This window comes from Stylophora pistillata, chromosome 14 (genome assembly GCF_964205215.1).
Source record: "Stylophora pistillata chromosome 14, jaStyPist1.2, whole genome shotgun sequence".
Lineage (NCBI taxonomy): Eukaryota > Metazoa > Cnidaria > Anthozoa > Scleractinia > Pocilloporidae > Stylophora > Stylophora pistillata.
Window position 1 is genome coordinate 5,462,360 of NC_142532.1, and position 21,955 is coordinate 5,484,314.

A 21,955-nucleotide genomic window follows, 5' to 3' on the forward strand; every position below is an offset into this window, starting at 1 on the left:
TTATTAAATTATTATTAAATTATTATTATTAAATGCTTATATTAAATGCTTATATTATTCTTAAATGCGGCCGATATAGGGAATTTGTTTACCTATCGAGAACTACTCAAGTTAACGGTCATATTATATTATTCTTAAATGCTTATATTATTAAATTATTATTAAATTATTATTATTAAATGCTTATATTAAATGCTTATATTATTCTTAAATGCGGCCGACATAGGGAATTTGTTTCCCTATCGAGAACTACTCAAGTTGACGGTCATATTATATTATTCTTAAATGCTTATATTATTAAATTATTATTAAATTATTATTATTAAATGCTTATATTAAATGCTTATATTATTCTTAAATGCAGCCGACATAGGGAATTTGTTTACCTATCGAGAACTACTCAAGTTGACGGTCATAATATATTATTCTTAAATGCTTATATTATTAAATTATTATTAAATTATTATTATTAAATGCTTATATTAAATGCTTATATTATTCTTAAATGCAGCCGACATGGGGAATTTGTTTACCTATCGAGAACTACTCAAGTTGACGGTCATATTATATTATTCTTAAATGCTTATATTATTAAATTATTATTAAATTATTATTATTAAATGCTTATATTATTCTTAAATGCAGCCGACATAGGGAATTTGTTTACCTATCGAGAACTACTCAAGTTAACGGTCATATTATATTATTCTTAAATGCTTATATTATTAAATTATTATTAAATGCTTATATTAAATGCTTATATTATTCTTAAATGCAGCCGACATAGGGAATTTGTTTACCTATCGAGAACTACTCAAGTTGACGGTCATATTATATTATCCTTAAATGCTTATATTATTAAATTATTATTAAATTATTATTATTAAATGCTTATATTAAATGCTTATATTATTCTTAAATGCAGCCGACATAGGGAATTTGTTTACCTATCGAGAACTACTCAAGTTGACGGTCATATTATATTATCCTTAAATGCTTGATTCAGCGGTAATACTGTAAGGAAAAAGTACATGCCAATCAGTCTTAAGAGTTGAAGATTAACAAGAATTTTTCAGGGGAGAGAGGGTCACAGTTACGAATTCTATGAGCTCGTTACGTGATGTCAAGAGCCATAATTGGTCCCAATTATGGCTCTTGGTGATGTGGCTCATATCGCTACTCAAGCTCGGATGTCAGCGGCCTCGTTAGGACGGCCATTAGAGACTAATAGAAAACCTGGCCTAAAACACATTTCAGCCATAAACATTCTACGAATTGAATTATGAAGAGAACGATCCAGCCTTAAAAAGCGAGAGTACCAGACAACGAAGAGCCCCGGAGTATTAATCACGGTTGTTACTCGAGAGTTAAAAATTGTCCTTTATTACATGGGTATTTCTTTATAAATATTCCGAAGGAATAAATATCTAGATAACAAAATATCGACTTTTCGTATTTTATAACCAGGGCATTCGCCCTTGTCTGGGATATCACAGTTGAGATCAAGTTATAGTCAGTAACTCCATTCCAGGAGAATAAAGATTCCTATATGCTTTTCCCCGGGGGAAAAAAAGTACTAAACATTTGGTCTACATTTACGTCCTACTGGGGCATTCCCGTAGACCATCACGCCCGAAGAATGGGCGGAAAATTCAAGCGTAAAATTAGGCTTTCATTTCACTCTCCTTGCTGCTCCCACTCCTCCCAATCTCTCCCCCTCCCCCCCCCCCCACCCCTCTCGCCCCAACCTTTCTTACCCCTTACTTCTTTTCCCCTATCGGCCTATTTCATCTGCCATCATAAAAATGATTATCAATGCTTTGTGGCCTCGCCAGATATATGGTGGCAAGATCGCATGGACTTACAAGTAACACCGTAAGTCCGAGAGTTGCACCTCGTTCACAGGCCTCTGTGAGAGTGCAACTCCACTGACAACAGGCGGGGACTTGTGTAAAGTTGCACAACGCGTAAGTTGTGTGATTGCTGACAGATTTCGGTTAAACCGACAGGAGACATAAAAATAAGGTTATCCATAGATGGCCCAAAATTCATGCAGTCGGTGGGCGCCTGAATTTTTGTCTCCCGCTCGAGACCTGGGGCGATGCTTCCACTACTCCTCTGAGGGGTAGTGTTAGGAGATAATTGGAGTCAAGAGAGGCTTGCTATTTCTTGGACTCTGTTTGTTCTTGTTCTCGTCTTCGGTCACGCCAACCGAAGACCGGCTCAGTAAGCTTAGGTTTGATGGTGAACGGGCTTCTGCCATTCCTTCTAAAATAGATAAATTAGAAAAAGTGATAAATTCCTACTGAAAGACCAGTTTTTATTCATCGCCTAGGAGGTGGAAAGAGAGGGGAATTTTTGGGGATCATATGGTTTTCTGGGGGGAAGGGAGAGTAATCAGTCGTAGCCAACAGATGATAAAGGGGGACTATAGAAAGTTGACTGACAAATAACGACCGGTTCCTAAACGCTGGTACGCAACTATTGTCTTCTACTGATCAATTTAACCGGCGTTCTTGTTGGCTGACGGTTAAGGAAACACCTTCCTAGGTTACCTCTTGTAGAGGACTGGCACTGTTCCTTCCATCTTCGCCTGTTATCAGCCAGAGGTGCCACCCAGGCTCTCTCCTTGCCTCCAAACCCCTCTATGCCAAGATCTGCCGCAGCCTGTGATGTCTTCGTTTCCAGTAACAAGTCCAGCATCTCGCTACACACGTCAAATGCTGGCGTGACAACAAACTCGATAAAACCTGAAGAAACAGAATGAGGAAGAACTAAATTAACCTTTTAAAGCTTGAAATTCATAGAAATTTGTCATTTCCGGTTAAAGTTAAGTCGCTCTTGTGAGTTAGCGGGTTAAAAACTCTTTCGAGTAGCGTACTAAAGACACGTGTTCAGCCAAAATCGAAGCCTAAATTATTTAAAAACTTCTATTTCGAATCTACTTAAGATGCAGTTTTCCTGACAGTGTGAAGATCAATTTGTCACCTCGTGTTTGGCGGCAAGGGACAAACGAATGATATTTTGTACGCTTTACGTACCTAGCTGACTCTCTGGAATACAAGTAACGGAACGATCGCACAGTGGAGATATTGGCAATCCCATTTCAAGTTCACGATCTCCCTATGGTATGGAAAAAGAACTCATCATTAATAGCCGCAATTACATCATATGTGTGCAATGGATGAACAAATGGGAGTTATTTTCCGAGTTCTGCTTAGGAAATGCAAGCTTAGGAATCCTAACAGAGTTGAGTTTCAAGTTAAAAGCATTTCACGCACTTGACAAAAGAATTCTTCCATGATGCGAGAAGTCCATTGTCGATGTAGTTCCCAATCCTTCGCTGGATTGCTAATGTCAGCCACATGAAGAATATACTCTAATGCTTGACTCTTTTCTACTTGACTAGAAAATGTAAAAAAAAAATTAAATGTCGAGGCCTAGATTCTGATTTTTTACATTTATGTGACAAAAGTTTAAATTTAAAGGAACCTTGACGACCTCGACGTTGATTATATTTTTGCGACCCAAATGCGGTGCTACCAAATATGGCGGAGGAGGGGGGAGAGCGTTAATCAAGGGAACATTGACAGCCGAGCAAATTAGAATCATTTTCGAATGTCGTACAGGATATCATTTTGGTGTAAAAAATGGGCTTACACTCAGTATTAGTGTGCTCAATGCTTGCAAAAATTTCAATGTTAGTTCTCGGCTCTCGTAATCAGAGTCCAATAGAGGAGTTGATGAGAAGAGACTAAAGTAAATTAATTTGTGCAGGAAAAAAAACAAAGACCCTACTTGGATTTAGTTATACTCCCCGAAAAGGGCCCCAATTCTTAGATGTGGTGCCGATTCAGAGGCGGCGGTGAAGTACAGTTTTTTCCCCATATTCCAGGCGTCGTTTAGTGGATGACAGATTGCGTTTGGTCAAAGACCAAATTCCTTACGCAGACTGAAGTATCTTAAATTACATCCAAATTTACAGGACGACAAGACGACGAGATGGCCTACCTTCCAAGGACTGTAAGAGTGGCTTTCATGGCTCTGAGTTGTTCAAAGTGCGATGACATGTCGGTCGCTAGTACCATGTCTACGACTAGGGTACGTAATTCACTGAAAAAAAAGTCATTTATAACGTGAACTATGAGACAGAAGTGGATAAGTATGGTATTCTTAAGGTTAAGTAGGAAGTTAGAGACAAATCAAACCTTGTATTCTTCCACTGAAGTACTATAGCGCGCCTTTCGATTGAGTGTCATAAAACCAAAAACCAAAGTACTTACAACGGCCAATCAGAAGAAAAGAAAATACCCTTAGCCAAATAGAATCCGAAGTTATAACAAGTACACTGCCTAAAGCGTGGGTGACTAAGTCGTGATTCGTGTAAGTCTTGCATTTGATTAGTTGAGAGAGTGACACGAGCCGAGTTTCTGGACAAACCACAGAGCAAAGTAAAGCAAAACCAGAGCAATCCCAGATTTCTTTCAACACTTTATAGAAAATTAAGCCAATCACCACTGGTCAATTAAATCATGGATCAAAAGTATGCGCAGTAGTCGAGGTACGAACCTGTACTGTTCTGGAGTCAAACTTGCAAGGATGTCTAGCTCTCGCTTGGGAAAAACAAAAACAAACAGTTCACTAACCCTTTACACCATAAAATCAGTATTTATATTCTTCGTACTGTTCTCTAGGCATTTCCTAAAATGCTGACAAAGAGTACTCGTTCAACAGTCAAGAGCTTCTTTAGTTGGTGATCATTTACTGTATTCTCGTGACCTTAATGGTTGATATGAGGGGGATATTGCAAGGAGAAATTAGATGCTTTTAACTCTTAAGGATCAAGGGGTTACATATGTATGATATCTATATATATATATCTTATTAACCAAGCGTGAGGGCCGTACTGGGAGAATATCGGCCTGAGGTCTTGACAGTACGGACCGAGCGCAGCGAGGTCCATACAAAAAAGACCGAGGGCCGATATTCTTCCAGTACGGTCCCGAGCAAGCTTGGTTAATAAGAGATTTATCATACGACTGAAGTTCAAAGGGACACAAGTGCGGTATCATTCGGGACCATTCGGGACAGTGCCCGGTTCAATACTTAGAGAATATTGGACCGGCAATAGAGCATTTTGATTGGTTGATTTTAGTTATTGGCCCTCTGACTTCCCGAGTCGTGTGATAAGTATGATTTGTCGCAAAAACTGCACATCCACATTTGACGAAGTTGACAGGCTTCGCGCGGCTTTGACAACTCATAACGTTTGAATACAGCTGAAGCCCGAAAGCACAAAATAATTTGCTATTTCTTTTTTTTTTCGGTTTGTGTTTTTTTTATTGGTATTCCACAAATTACCGTTCATAGGCACACCAGCGAGAAAATAGTAAATACAAGACGCAAAAAGTAGATACGCTGAATATTTAGGAACCGGTCATAACGAAAACGACTGATCCTCCATTGCGTTCACCCTAAATACCATTTGATGTCCTCAAAATCCTCCCCCTTCCCTCCCCTCCCCTCTCCCCAGCAATGAATAATAATGACTTGCCCCTCAATCATGGTAAACTCACCGATTTCAAAAGCGTAAATGCACAGCACAAATGGTGATTCTCCAACACACATCGATCATTGTACAGCAACGCGAGTTCGGATCTTAACAAGTAATACCAGAAAAATCACGTTATTCATGAAATGTAATTAAACCCAAACACTACGCCTCATAGCCTGCAAGCACGCACTCACTATTAGCGCTGCAGAATGTGCATTTCGTCGCCAGAGGGAAGATTGGAGACGAGTCGGGGAGAGGTTTGCCAGGGGTCTGGTACCAATAATGAAGGATTGCTCGACCCATTGCAGACCCTCTTGTCGGCTGACGTTCCTCAAGACCTCCTAGTTTCCCCGCGGGTCGAAAATACAATAGAAAGATTTAGCACCGTGTTCACGTGAAATGTAAAAAGCAAGAGTGACCACGTGACCTTGTTTTCCCGCCATTTTTTCATGCTTGCCGGTTACGCTTTGTCAATTTTACGTGAAAGTAACCTGTTTCGTGTTTGGTTATATCAACTGAGTTGAAATTCTAAATTAAAAAGCTGACGTTTCGTACGTTTAGCCCTTCGTCAGAGCGAATTTGTCGTGTAGGTAGGATTTTCTTCACCTTTTCTCTCACAGAGAAGTTAATAACCGGAAAAAAAGGCACCAAAACTATTCGTTGGAAATCATACAAGGGTGCCTTCAAATCCCCCATGAGTGAGCTCACGCGAAGCTTAAGTAGCAAGATTCGCGCTATTTTACGAGAAACGTGAAAGGGAGAGCTGACGTTTGCCGTTTCACGTAGACGCAGTGCTAAATCTCTCTAACAGTTATGGCCTGTTCGCAGGCTAAATGCGTTGCTGATAAAGAACTGCACAGGAATAAGGAAGTACCTGGAGTTAACGTGAAAGTTGTTTGTAGTTCCCGTATGATCCACGTCGTGTATAATGGCAGAGAGTAATAATCCAAATATTTCTAAGTCACTCATACAATGCTGCAAAAAAATAAGCAATGAAATTTTGTAAGTTTTCACTTCGTTTATCAAGTAGGCAAAGTCTGTACTCGCAAAAGAGAGGCCTATCCAGTCTGAGCATACACAGGTTTTTACAGCACTGAAGTGACCGGGCTTCTTACTACTCACCCCTAGATAGGAGACCAGTCCATCGCAAAGTTATTCCCCCCCCTCCCCCCGCAGCGTTTTGTCAGACTTCGCTGACAATTCGCCGGTACCCATTTAAACTCCTGGGTGAATAAAGTGCCCTGCCCAAGAACAAAACACCCAGACCTCTCGACCCAGACCTCTCGACCCAGCCAAACCCCTCGCCCCAGAGTCACGCGCACTGACCATTAGGCACTGCATATCCCACCAATTCCTTTATTAGCTCATTGACAAAGGTAAAAAACTCAATCAATAGCTTTGCACGTCCTGGAATGAGAAGGAGCATGGCGTTACTTGACTTATCATCAATCTATTGCGAGACAGAAAATTATGATCACAATTCGTAACGTCTCAGGTCTGAAGCAAGTAAAGTGCGAAGAGAGCGAGACGAGTCTTACCATGAGTCCAACACGTGACAGGAAATAATGCACAGAGTGCGTTACGTCTGCTGCGTGAAACTCGTTGTGATAACGATTCCCAGGTTTCTTGTATGCGTCCTCTATTGCTACCAGAAAACGATCCAGCGTTGGAGATGTTATCTGTAATATAAGAGGAGGCTTTATAAAAAAGGGGAGAAGGCGAATGCAAGAGATGTTTATTAAATGTTTATTAGATGTTTATTAAATGTTTACTGTTTATTAGATGTGGGAAATTGTCATAAGTGCTCAATACACAATTCAAACTGACTAAAATGAAACATACTGTTTATTATAATATCTTGTCAGATGTTACTAAAGAAATAGCATGTTGTTACTTAGAGCAGCAAGAAGCAACAAAGAGCGTTGCTATTCCCTCAAAGAGGGATGTTAATTCATTACAGATAGGTCCCCCTCCACACCCCCGTGTGTATTGCACCAGAGGAAAACCTTTACATTAGGATTTCGGCAGGCTGACCAGTACAAAATCGCACTTCTTTCTCTTACCAAAGCATATATGAGACCTTTTCTTAGAAAATCTTTTTCATTTACATACATGATGGTGCCGTTGCAATACACCAATGTGGGGCTCACCATTCAAAAGGAGCTGGCACCAAACAATCTGAAGGGTTTTACCGGATACTTTAGTCATGAGTTATCGACTTCGCTGTGAATATTTTCAAACCCAGAGAAAACTGCAAGATCAGCAGAGTGGGGTGGGGCGGAGTTGTTGCCATTTCTGGGGAGCTTAGCAAGTAAAACGGAAAGATGGCGTGAACGGGGAGATGAAGAACGAATTCGGTTTTAATTTGAAAGTTTTGCAGAAGTTACCTCACCTTAAACTTCGCTAGGAGATCGTAACGAGTGAATAATTCGTGGCCCAGGTAACGGAGGGGATTTCCAGAGGTCAGGTCACTAAACTTAAAGGGATCAAACGTCCACTTGTCTAAATTCTGAAAAGCAGAAGAAAGAAGAAAGCGGAAAAAAAAGGTACATTTAAAATACGAATGGGCGCCTTTCGATCGTGATTCGTAAGTAATTGAAACCTCCGATCCGAAAAGGTGATTACCTCAGATAATCTAGAGTAAATATAATGATGAAGGCTTTCAAAAACGTGTAAATCCTGTTTTATTCAGGTCTGCCAAAAGACCACATCGAGGCAGACGGATCATCGACTGCATACTTCTACGACCGTACAGGTCTAGCCTGAGACCGCGAGACACAGAAGTGGTATAATAGATCGATGCATGGTGGAGTTAAAATTAACCCTTTAAATCTTAATATCTGATTGGTAATTCTCTTCTCTAGCTGCTACACAATTCCTATTACATTAGTTACAAGAATTTGGTATTAGATCAAGAGAAAAACTTTACCGGATAAGTTTGACTATTCTCATTACCTGTTTGCTGGATAATGTATGGATTTTATAGGGAGATGTTACATGTTAATCACTTCTATACAGTTAAAGGAAACACCACTAAGCATGCATTTGTACTTGACTCATCTTATAATTATGTATACTAACCCTAAAATATTGTTGAACTTCCTCTGGAACTTGAAATTTCGATTTTATTGCCATATTTTGATATATCCTGCAAGGAAAGAAACAGTGAAAAATGTTTTCCCTGAAATTTTGCCTCTGATTCACCACTCGATGATGTGTCTAGAAATTGTTTCGCTAAGAGTACCTCGCATTTAAAGAAACGTTAACGGTGACGTTGCGGCCGTGTATTTCGAAACCTCAGAAGGAGTTCAGAGATCGATTGAAACAGTCAGTTCTCATAAAACTCTATAAAAGACAGATGAAGCCACGCAGAAGCTGTCAAAATGTAATGAATGTGATTTCGTAGGGGAAAGAAAGGAAACGTAGCGTTTACACCTTACGTTCCACGTTTTGGACACGTGGCTACTTTGGCCTGAAAGATTGGCAGTCGGCTTCTATTTTTTTTACTGAAGGAACCAGTCGTTATGTTTTCCCTTGGGGTCAAGGGAAGGGGTCGGAGCGCTTTTGTTGTTGTTTTTTTTTTGAGGGGGGAGAGGGGAAAAGGGATCACATGGTTTTCAGGGGGAGTGTAGGGGGATCAGTCCTCGCTAACAGAGTATAAACAGGGGGGGCTAGAATATTGACTGCCAACAACTTACCAATGAGGAAGGATCATATGTACATTATAGAGCCTTATAGGGGGATCAGGTAAATTTTCAACTTGAGGCAACTAGAATCCTGCGGATCCCCCCTTCCCACCCCCGCTCCCCCTCCACCACCCACATCCCCAAAGACGAGTCACGTTTGACCGCTCGAGAAATTTGATTGGCGTCTGCGCGATGCAAAACGTACCTTTTCACGTAAAGACTTGCTTTTACTGCCTGTACCACGCTGCGAAACGTATGCCTCCTGGCTATGCTCTTTCTGCGCAGACCTGGAGTACTTCGCGCAAACGTCGTAGCGATCCATTCTCGCACCTCCTCATTGACGTCATCGGAATAAAGGCTACTCTCTAGTTCATCGTCAAGCTCACTCAATGCGCTCGTGGACCCCCTGAAAAATAGTCACACAACAGTTAATACAGAAGGGGTGGGCTGAGTGATCGCTCCATAGCTATTCCTTTGTTCAAACAACAATGTGCTAGCGAAATAAGGAAATTTTTTTTTCCATCGGGCAGCATTTCCTTAGCTTTTATCGCTAAAAATAAAGAGCCATACACCTCAGTTCTAAAATAATACGAATTTACAAGTTAAAAAGTTATTCATATTCTGCATACCTATAGAAAGGACTAAATAAACTGTTTCTCTCTGGTAAGGACCACCGTTAACACAACAAATGTCTCCTTGCCCCCCTCCCCTCCCCTTCCCTTCCCTCCCCTCTGCGCGCGCTTTTCTTCGTCAATTGAGTGAAGAAAGTGGGCAAAGTTTAGGAAATACTCTCGGAGATTTGGGGTTGAGGAGGCGCAGATAAGGTGTCTTTTCTTTTTCATTATTCTCTTCAAAATCTTATTTGATATACAAGCTTACAGGGTGTATTGTTCTTGTTGTCATGTTATGCTGCGTTAGCAATATTTCCAGCACCAAAATACATGGGGGGGGGGGGTGGGGCGTAAACCCGCCTCTGTTAAAGAGAAGCAGATGAGTTGACTCTTCTTTCTTGTGATTCTCTTCAAAATCTTATTTCGTATACAAACATAAACGATGTATTGCTCTTGTTGTCATAAACATTGTGATTCCTACCTGTAATCCCGTAGAGGTACCGGTGTCGCTGCTACCGATGCTTTGTCCAACATAGCGACAGCGATTCCTAGTTCCTGTTTCATATCTGTGGCTGACAAACCCTTTCCAGTATCCAGTTGATCCATGATTTCACGCAATCTAAACGATCCGCAAAATAAATGTTGGTCAAATGCTAGGCTCTTTTATACTATTACCTTAATTATACAAGCATTTCTATTGGTTCTCACCTAGGAACTATAGGAGGACACGCGTAGATGACGTTACCATTAACAACATTCTGGTTTTCTTTTTTGTTTTGTTTTTTTTTTCACTTTTTCCTTTTTTACGTCAAGTAAAAAAATTAATTAATTTTTGCCGTGATTTTGTTCTGTACAAGATAACACAAGACGTCAAAACATGGTACAAACATGTTTTAACCACATTTGACGTCATCTGTGATTTGTTACTGAACAGAATCACGGCAATGTGGGATCTATTTTTTAAATTGAAAAATTCATTTGATCCAGCTTCTGTACTTGTATGGAGTTGGTTCCACTCGATACATTACACAGTTTTAGTTCAGCACAAGTTTTAAAGTTAGGAGAGTTCTAAATATTTCCCTCACCGACCCAAACGGGAAATCTGTTCAGCTGACACAAATTAATGCACAAATGTTTCCTTTTTTTAACCTCAAAGGGTCGATTATTTAATCAAAGTTAGCCGTTGTCTTACAAAACTGCGTTCTAAGCCATCTTAATTTAGCCGAACCTTTCAGAATCTGAACATTAGCCGAAAGCTAATAGTTAAAGGACATTTATTTGATTAAATCCACCCTCTTATAGAGAATCCCTGAGGCTCGCTGCATGCGTAAAACCGCGGTTTGGTTTAGAGCTCGTGAAAATAACCGACCCAAAGTCCTGAAAAGTTCGGAAATACTAGATTCTAGCAAGAAAAGACCGTGGTTAAGTTAACTATCAACAGTTACTCCTTTATAAAATGATACGGAATAGGGGAAATAGAGTTTCGATCCTTAAAGCACAAAATCGACTGGCTAATGTCATTTTGGATACTCTAACACAAATTCTAGCCTGCAAACTTGGCCCATAGCTGAAAAAATATCAACTTGTCATTAATCTGTTTAAATGTCATCACACAAATGGAGAAAGCAAAGATCTCGTTGATATTTTTAACGACTTTGACATTCGATCATTATTTGATCCTCATAGTGTTACCGGATACAGAGCACATAACCTACACATGAAAATTTATAAAAATGGCTGAAATACAACCGTTTCCTGGCTTATAAATCATGGCTTCTAACCCTTTTTAAACCGCTTTCTCGTTAGAAGGCAAAACTCAGGTTTGCTGTTCTTCAGTAGTTAAATTGTGTTTGATTGGCTTGGATATCTATTGATTGTTTTATTATCTTCTCGTGTGCGTGATTGCGTGTGAAAAACCAAAGCATACTTTACATTCTTCAAATCGATTTATGTCTATAATGAAATGTTGTGGATATGAATTGAAAAATGTGACGTTATTGTAAAAAAAAAAAAAAAAAAAAAAAAAAAAAAAAGTGAAGTTCTCTCGAGAAAGTACAACAGAGTTCCGTCACATTCTTTTGAAGCAACCTTGGCCTACCTTTTACTATCACCTGACGAAAAATGTGACATATCACTAACTAATGATGTATTCACTTAACGTACACGCTTTTTACATGTAATTTACACACAGGAACATAAGGAATTATTTTAGCGTTTTAGACTTTAGTTACGCGTGGGTTTCAGATGCTACTGCACGAGTCCCCAATCAAAAGAATTATTTTCAATCTCTACAGAAGGAATTGAATACCGTGAACGACATGAAATGATGCTACGCGCCAGCAGTATTGGAGGGAGCCGGATCGTAGAATCCCCTTTTCTACCGTCCCGGCATTCGTAATTTTTCCATTGGAATGCAGCAAGTTAAGGATAAGAGAAAACACACACCGTGGATTTTTTGCAACGGATTTGAATTAATTCCAAGCCTCTAAGAAGTAGATGGATTTTAAGCTACAATATAGCTATTGTTACCCAGACGTTCCTTTAGAGAGACAGAACAGGCAATGTGGAATTCAACCTGAACAGTGGAAATTTCCAGAAGCGCGCATGACATAAACTACTGAATTTTTACAAAAGGTATCTTAAAAAAGGAAAAAAAGATATAAACTAAGATATTCTGTTGTTTCGCAGGACACGAACAATCTTCTAAGCTTGCACTTAAGCGCATCAGCCGCTTCAAAGAATGAGCATAACACAGTGCAAACAGAAAAGTGAAACTCTACAGAGCACACATTCACCTTATGTTGTCAAAACACAACATACGATACATCTTGTTATCGCAATAAGTCTACCAAAGGCCTCTTGAAGTAAGTCCGGTACCCCGCTGTTTGGCCCGGCTAGTAAGACGAGTCTTGTCTTCTATTCAAATGAGAAATTTCATCCCAGTCTCGCTTCACCTGGCTGTCAGCTAAGCTCGCTTATTGTACTCAAGGAGAAGTTATGTTTGATTTCCGAGATTTACAAGCCGTGACCTTTCAGATTTCAACTGATAAGCACACTAAGGTGCTTTCAGTCGAAATCTTCCAGCTTCGCTCACGGAATTTCGATCCCAATAGGCGAGTTAACCTGCTGTATCAAATGAACACTTCAAAATCTTTACACAGGATTGTAAGAGCGGTTAATCGAGATCTCGAAAGCTAAATCTGTTCAGTTGACGGATACATAAGAAAACGTCCTGAAAGTTGAGCATTCTTAGTCATCCAAGTCGACGCAAACCTTTCTGAGTCTATTTGCATTGAACGCTTAAAGAGAGTTGATCAGAGTTGTGTTGAAAGGGCGACCAAGATGAAATGCTAACTTTAAATCTTACCGTACCGAGCTGCAATCGAGACATGGTGCATCACTAGGTCATAAATAAACTTCTGTTATTACTTCGTCAAGATTACCATGTATTTCTTTACCTAAAGATGCTTTTCCTTCGGTTGAAAAGTACGCAGTTGAGCGTCTTGAAGGTGGTTTTTGACTGTTGTTATGAAGATGTATTTGCTATGAAAGTAAACTTTTTTTTATGATTATTATTCGTTTGACGTAACCTCTGGTGCCTGTGTTCATTCTTTATTTATTTATGCCGGATTGGCTTTCGCTTTTAAAGAAAAGAATCTGTTGACAAAGGTTTGTTGACACAATAGTGATACATGGTATCAATACGTGACGTAAGTTGTGTGTTTTGGCGCGAAAAAGGACTGGAACAACGCACAGTTTAGCTTGCTTTTTTTATGTTTGTTATTTAAAATCCGTTTCAATCTTCTCCATCTGCAGCTAACTTTGTTTCTTCTGAGTTTATTATTTGCAGTAATGTGATTTTCTTTCTCGCAGAGAAATTATGATGTAGTAGTCGTGAAATTCTGCCCTGAAGTTTGAGAAAATTTCTGACGTTCTGTAGCTCAAAATGCTTTCGTTTATCTATTAACATTAGTTATTCAATAGATCGTTAATTCAAACTCACTCGTTTACTTGTACAAGCATTACATATAAAAAAATGAAATAAAAAATAAATATAGCAAAAAGTCAAATTCCTTTTGGTCATGGCTATGTTGAAAGCATTCTCTTCATCGTTTCTACCATGTTACCAAATCAATTACAGTTTCAGAAGAACAAAAGAAAAAAGTATGTACCAAAGAATTGGTGTTTAAAACGCCAAAAAATCACTGAGCCACCCTAAATGAAAGCAGATAGTGCATCCAAAAATACCAATTCTTTCAATTAAAAAACTTTCTTTTAGTCGTATCATAGGACTCCATAAAGGATTCCACGCTGGATTTGCAGTAAAAAAAAAAAAAAAAAGAACTGAGGCGGCTCGTTGAGACCGTCGCGTCTATTCGAAAATCTAACTCAAGAGATGTATTTTTTTGTACATAGGACAGGCTCCTCAATCAACATTTTATAAATTAAAGTTATCATTTCAGCGCCATACAGCCTATTCCAACGCAATACCAGCAGCCAATTAGGACGAAAGTTTATGTCACGAGCAGCCAATGAGAATATTCATGTTAAAAACATCAAACTATCTACAAAGGGGTAAAATTTGAACCCCCGAGTCACCACGTCATGATTAGCGTCTGATTGGCTTAGAGGTTGGCTTAGAGTTTTCTAGACCAATCACAGAGTAGGATGGAGCAAAACCAATGCTATCCCAGATTGCTTTCGACATTCAAGCGAAAATTGGCTTGATTGAGAGCGAGATTTTCGTAACAGCATTTTTGATATCTTGGCTACATCTGTTAACTCTTCATACCCTAACATCAGTAAGCATATTATCCATAATATTTTAAACGCATTTCCTAGGTTCCTCTCATCCGAGGGGGGGGGGGGGGGGGAGTATAAATACTCCTAGTCGCTTCATGCTACAGAAACCGGAGTTAAGCACCAACCTGATGGGCCACTAGGCTCGTAAACAGACTTTACCTTTTACTACTTGGAGAAATAAGATGGTCGTCACTCTTAGTAGTCAAACTTTATGTTTTACCTTGACACGGCGAGAACTGAAGCTTTTTCTGGAGAATAGCTGGTAGGATCGTGTGTTGTGTAACCATCACAGTCATTACACACTTCGTTGTCATTGCAGTTGGATTCGCATGCGCAGTCCACTGGTATTGACGTCACGTGAATATGCGGCTGTACTGTATCTGCTGAACAAGAGAGGCAAAGATCTCATCAGTGTACCATAATGTAATGCTTTTATACTTCAACTTGATTAATATATATAGGAAAGTTTATGCAAATGTAATATTACTTTAACCTCACAACTTCAGTGTTACAGCTTTCTACATGATCGCCAAGTTAAGGTCTCCAAGGGAGAGGTTTTCCGCCTCAATCGTTCGAATATCGTTTTTTAGTTTACTTTCTTTGTTAAGTTTTCGGTTCGTTTCCTTTTTTAATTTACTCTGTAATCTTTATTTATCCTAATAAGACGTTAAAACGTTAAAACGTTAAAACGTTAAAACTTACGTGGTAATTATAAAACAGAGTAAAAGTGGTCTAACCACGGTAAAAAATCAAATACAATATCTTTAAAATCGAAGAACTATTATTTACGAAACTTTTTCTAAACCTCTCACAATTGGCCTAAAGGACTTGGTAAAAATTAAACTCATTTCACTGTACTTCACTTTTTTTAGCTTCCTTTTATAATGGTGGCAACTTGGGAGCTTTTATCGTTTGGTTTTACGTATCCTTGGCAAATCTGCATTTTAAATGTGCTCTCCTGACGCCACAAATTAAAAACAGCATATATTAATGACGAACAAACATTAGAAACAATAAACGAAGGTCGTTGAACTTGACCCCAACTGAAATTACTCGCCTTGGTAATTATACTTCACATTAGAAATATCCTTTCTGAAAGTAAAAGCTGTTTAAAATGAGTGGATTTTTGGAAACTAAGAAATAAGTGATCGAACCCAGAGGAAAAAAAAAGTTATTTTACATATACGCTTTCCCACCTGCCATGGACTTGCAACAGGTTGCCATAGATACGCTGAATGCAACTGGTGCTGTCGAAGAGACCCAGACAGGAGACAAATATTTTGCTCTCTCGCGGTATCTAGGCTGCGCTCAAAAGCCTCTGCATTAAAATGGCCCTGTTATCACTTACAGCTGGTTGTTAAACGGTTTGAAATCTGGCTACAGCAATTGTATAACACTTATTTTTCACCCGTTTGTCAGTACAACTTCGTCTTTGCTCATTATATTTACAATTCCACACACCAAAGATGCAATACTTGACGGTTAACGACGACATTTTCGACCAATATAGAGTATGCGTTAGATAGACAATAACAAAAACCAAACACTTTGAACGTTGATTTTCAAATGACATGCGATAAACTTCGCAGAAACGAAAAATAAATTATTAATTTTGTGTAAGATATTGTTTGATATTGCCAAGTATGTTCTAGGATTTAATTTTCGAGATTATTTTTTGTTTTCTGATCGAGCAAGGTTTCTGCAATTTATAACCATTCTCAGAAGCAATCAGTTAAAGGTTCTTTTACGAGGACTGCCTTTTCAAAGTTCTTCATGTATTGAGTGTAGTGCCTAGTAATGTTATTTCTCCCCCACAAGACCAATAAGATTTCAACCGGGTATGTAATAAGAGTTTAAAGAACTTCGTCGCAAGTCAGTCAACTGATGTTTTCTGGTCCCAAACCTACCTATAAATTGTATTGGCCATATGAAAATATTCAACTTTATGGAAAACTTTGAGGATTCACAGGGGATTTTGACGATTCTATAAACATTGAAACGTGTTTGTTTCACACTTCAAACGTGTTTGTTTCACACTTCACCAACAATTAGAAATATATATATATATATTACATATAGGAAGTCTGCAAGTCGATTTTCGCGTGGAACAGTGCTCAATACGTTGAAGCAGAGCAGAATAAATATTATGAGAGGAAAAAAGGACGTAACTACATTTCCCGACAAGCCTGTTTCGTGAATCGCTTCACTCTTCAGGGGTTTAATGAAAGAATATTCATGTGACTATCGTTTATATACCAGGAAAATTTGCATAATGCGCGGTAAACTTAAAAACTTTAAAGTTCAGTTGTTGCGTAGTAACGCTTTGTTTCTGTGTCGGCATGAAGATACGAGTTCGTTACGCTTATTTAGTGATGAGAGGTCGGGTCGGTAAATTATCAGGAATTTTTCTTTTAGGCAGAGGTTGCATCTTTTATTGGAGCTGTTGTAGGGAGAGTTAGATGATAAGATGCGCCATGAGATAGAATAGTCAATGTTGTCAAAAGAACAATTGCCCGCTCAATGGTAACTGCCTTCAATCCTCAGTCGTTTATCAAGCCACCGTCACACGGAACGACAACAACACCTCTGAAACATACATCGGACTCACAGAAACCGACTTCAAAACAAGACACAGAAATCACACCGCATCATTCCGCCACGCCAAGCACAAAAACTCTACCGAACTTAGCAAACACATCTGGACACTCAAGAACGACAACATTGACTATTCTATCTCATGGCGCATCTTATCATCTAACTCTCCCTACAACAGCTCCAATAAAAGATGCAACCTCTGCCTAAAAGAAAAATTCCTGATAATTTACCGACCCGACCTCTCATCACTAAATAAGCGTAACGAACTCGTATCTTCATGCCGACACAGAAACAAAGCGTTACTACGCAACAACTGAACTTTAAAGTTTTTAAGTTTACCGCGCATTATGCAAATTTTCCTGGTATATAAACGATAGTCACATGAATATTCTTTCATTAAACCCCTGAAGAGTGAAGCGATTCACGAAACAGGCTTGTCGGGAAATGTAGTTACGTCCTTTTTTCCTCTCATAATATTTATATTACATATATGTATATATTATGGGATTTTATGCAAAAAATTTTTATTCCACGTATTTAAGACTTTGCATTGCTTGTAAATTTTACTCCATATTGATATTTAGTGCTGAGGAAGCCCGAATGGACGAAACGTATGCATATTAAAGGCCACAAGCGAAAAGTTTCCTTCTTCTTCTGTTTATTCCACTTATCGTCATTAAAGAAGGAAGCATCCTGTATCCTTTGGATCCTTTTCTCGGTGGAATCATCGTGCAGTTAGATATAGCTCTCAGGCGCGTAGCGTTCTCTACGCATACACGCACATGCGTACTTGAAGTGACCAGAAAAAATTTGAAAACAATGTTGTGTTTGCGCCAAGTTTGCTCAAAATAAGGGCAAGACGCTTTGTTCTTTGCTTGTATTTACACAACTATTTCAAACAAGAAATAAAGAACGCAGTATTTTTCGCTCAGTTTACTTAGGTTTCTAGATCATATGTACTTGTGCGTACTTGTAAAAATGACCACGCTACGCGCCTGGCTCTTTGGCGCATATAAAGCTCTGCTTTCATGTCCAAATTTAGTACTGTGGGATGAGTCATTGCCGCTAGCATTGTGCATAGCTCACTAGGCTCTTCTAGTTTGAGCACTCTGGCAAGGCTTAGACGATACCACAAGTGTGGAATCGTTTGGGGATCCATATCGGCTCTCCCCCATCCTAGCATCAGCACTGCACTGATGAGGCCCAGAAGGCCGGAACAGTACTGTGTGCAGTTATTATTTTATATATATATTTCTGCCTTTAAAAGCACACACAACTTACAATTGCTCTATTCGCTCCGACGAAGGGCTAACGCTCGAAACATCAGCTTTTGTAATCGTTACGGTGGCCAATTTACCATTTCAACTTTGTTGATATTTCCAAATTATATATATATATATTTTTTTCTTTTTATTACGTTCACCACGTGTTCAAAGTCTATGATGTCATGAGTAGAAAGTAATTAAGGCCACTTTATGCAAATTTAGATTAAAACAAATTGACTTATACAGCCGACAAAAAAATAAAACTGCCTTCGCGTTGCGTTCAGAGCGAAGTCTGTGATGTTACATCTTCACGAAATAATGTGAGAGAATAATTTTTCTTCCATTTGATTAAAAAAATACATTTAAAATGCAGTGTTCATCTTGATACGTTTTCTTATCGAAGAGATGTGGGTCAATTTTAGCCCCTAAGTTGATCAAATGATATCAAAAGCTAAAACAGGCGGAATGTTGCCATTCGCCAAGAAAGAAATTATCATATCGCGAAAATGGAAAGAAACGACCCAAGCTTTCTTCTTATTTGCATCGATCACTGGTATTTACTTTTATCTGCGCAAATACTAAAAGTATATAAGATATGTAACAATTTGCTGAATGGTAATCTAAAAATCCTTATAACACCGAAGAAAGTCGGTAATTTCACTACTTTACTAGGCAGGAGGCCAAGCCATTAACTATAAAATCCAAATGAATCTTTGCAAAAACAGAATCTTATGAAACAACATCAGTTCGACTTCCTCTTCACCTGTGTGTCATTAGAATCAACAATTTCAATTCAATGTTGTCGGTGAATGTACGTCAGAGAAAATTTTCCAAAACACGAATTACGCGCAGCCTGATTTTAGAAAATTTGTCGCAGGAAATAACAACAAACAGTGGTTAACCGACTCTTCCACTTACTCGCAATATTATTTGCCAGAAATGAACTCGATCTTCTGGCGGATCATTTATCTGTTTATAAACTTACCGAATTTGACGCGTTTCTTCTGCCCAGCTGGTTTTACCCAGATACGAACAATGCGGCCTCGAGAGATCGAGGATTTCATTGCGTTTCGACGTGCGCCAGACTTAATTCTTAACCTAAAGGTTTAGAAGAAATCCTTGCAAAGACGACAAATTGCGCGCGCCGACCGATTTATAAAGCCAAAACGCTACCTTAATGTGATTCCTTGAGATGTGGATTCAAGATTTTAGGTAATGGCGCCTTCATGTCTACAAAAACGCGATAGCGGAACGTGCTTGCGGAGAACTTGCTTTCGCGAGCAGCGAATCGCATGCACCGGCTGAATAACTGATCACTGAAATTCTTGTAATTAGCGGATTGTTTGCCCGGCAAAGATCTAATTAGCATGGTGTCCTCTATGCATCAGTTTCCATCTTTAGAGGATGCGAAATTTGAAATGGATGTCGCGCGCTTTTCAATGATAGAAATTCAAAGGAAAAAATGTGTAAATATCCCCACGGAAGAGTATTAAAGTGGTGTATAGGCCACTTTCTTTTCTTTTCTCGTAAGCTCTTTCGAAATCTTTTTGTTCGACTTTTTGTTGGGGGATAATGCAAAAAGCTTAGCCGTAGAAATAAGTAGATTGACAAGTGCAGGTGAATAATTGAAAATTGAAGGAACACACATGTGTATATCGCCCGTGATCTATTCTGTACCGACGCCTCTTATATTTAAGCCGTTTCGATCATGTCCCGGTTTTGTGAATGATAAGATGAACATCCTACTTTTTTACCAAGACATGAAAAACACAAAACTAATGAATAAAAGAAACGTTCGTTGCATAAAATATTTTGAATGTAAATGTTAAGCGCATCTAAAGAGCGGCTGACTTTTGGGAGTTTGCAAAAAATTTCAAATCGACAGTCCGATGAATGTAACTTAGAATCGCAAATCTTTTAGTGCTCCTTTCGAAATAAAAACAGCAATCTTTGTAAAAAAAAAAAATAAAAAAAATAAAAATAACAATGATAACCGGGTTTAAAAATTGGGAGGGAAGTTGTAATATGCGCATTCGTTTTAAAGACAATGCATTTTTCATGTATTTATAAATAAACTGGCTTCGGCGCCTGCCAGTGGATTGACAGCTTTGTAAAATGAACAAGAAATCACATTGAGAACTTGGCCTTACCTGAAGAATCATCCGCTCGATTTTGTAGGCTGTACTTGCTATTTTGATCCTTTCTCGGAGCTTTGGTACAAGTGGATCCCATTTAGACAAGCGGATCAAAGTTCGGACTTCGCAACTAGCATCATTTTAAATTCACAGTGAGTGCGTGCCAAGATTTCAACTACACCATCTGCCGGCTCTCGAGCGTAGCGAAGCACGAGAAAAGATGTCCTCGCTTTTCCCGCTTGCCCCCGCTTCGCGCAGCAAACTCTTTAATTCTCGAGCGATAACGCTTCCAATTAAGGCGTTTGACGCACGGTTCTAAGCAACGGGTTTACGTTTTAAGTAATTATTCACGTTTTCACGAGCGAGTTGAGTTTCTCACATAAGACCTAAAACTCAGCGTGATATTTCAGCTGACCTGGTATGACTCGTCTACAAAAGACCACAATTACGAGATGAATTGTTAATTAAGTTGCTATTACGCCATTTCAAAGGACGATATATTGCACTCCACCACAAGAATATTAATTTTTTACAACTCTTTAGCGACGTTTCACACAAAAACTATCGAGCTCAGAAGTTTCCAAGTAGTATAACCTAAAAAAACCACTTTGCGTTCAGTTGGCGAAAATCAGGTCATTCGCTACACTGATGCGATAAAACTCGCAGCTACGCAATTAAATTCGTCAAAATGAACCCGCGATAGTACACCAAAACCCGTGGCAAATTGCGAACGCGTTGGTATAGCAAATTACAAAAATTTGCAAATTAATGTATACTTTAGGCCGTATTATGCAAAAGGGACGTTAAAAAAAGAAAAAAGAAAAAACAATGAAACAAAAACAAAAAGCGTGCAACTTTTCAGAGCAAATATGTCAGCCGTAAAACCGCATTTCAATTTGAAACTCGATTTGCGGCGACACAGCTTACAATTACATAACTTAGTTTCGAAAGCCAGCAAAATATATAAGATTTGGATTAAATGCAAATGTTAATCACTTCTTAGAAGTTGTTTAATGACAACGTCTGTCCTACATCTTTTGCTCATTGCAATGAAATGATTGCGTTAAAGCACTGAAAGATTTAACGTTTTGGAGAAAATTAGTTACGTTGAAAATATTCGCCAAACGTACAGTTCAATGGAGAGCAAGATTTTATCCTATGCCAAACCCCATTTGTTACAGATTACACATCTAAAGTAGGCCTGGAGATTTTTTTTTCTTTTCTTAGGTAAGCAAACGAAGATTTGCTACCGTCTAATTCTTGAATGCAATGAGGTATATTTAATAATCACCACTTGGATTTTTTA

The 21,955-nt window shown here is 38.8% G+C and overlaps 1 protein-coding gene across 7 annotated transcripts; it reads right to left on the reverse strand.

Annotated features, from left to right (window-relative positions):
- Positions 1-1,360: 1,360 nt before the first annotated feature.
- LOC111339531 (dual specificity calcium/calmodulin-dependent 3',5'-cyclic nucleotide phosphodiesterase 1) lies at positions 1,361-21,315 on the reverse strand. 7 transcript variants are annotated; one of them, XM_022946210.2, is made up of 15 exons: positions 20,665-21,315; positions 14,875-15,037; positions 10,333-10,470; positions 9,446-9,646; positions 8,636-8,702; positions 7,947-8,063; positions 7,093-7,233; positions 6,429-6,529; positions 5,577-5,658; positions 4,570-4,613; positions 4,012-4,113; positions 3,282-3,405; positions 3,042-3,123; positions 2,556-2,750; positions 1,361-2,265 (listed from the first exon to the last, which is right to left on the reverse strand). In XM_022946210.2, the coding sequence occupies exons 1-15, from the start codon at positions 20,744-20,746 to the stop codon at positions 2,132-2,134; spliced, it is 1,773 nt and encodes a 590-aa protein (XP_022801945.1). In that variant the 5' UTR covers positions 20,747-21,315; the 3' UTR covers positions 1,361-2,131. The 7 variants fall into 7 exon arrangements, with proteins under 7 accessions (XP_022801945.1, XP_022801944.1, XP_022801942.1 ...); XM_022946209.2 differs by having other exon boundaries at positions 1,361-2,268; positions 14,875-15,034; positions 20,665-21,271; XM_022946207.2 differs by having other exon boundaries at positions 1,361-2,268; positions 20,665-21,256.
- Between the last annotated feature and the right edge of the window lie 640 nt (positions 21,316-21,955).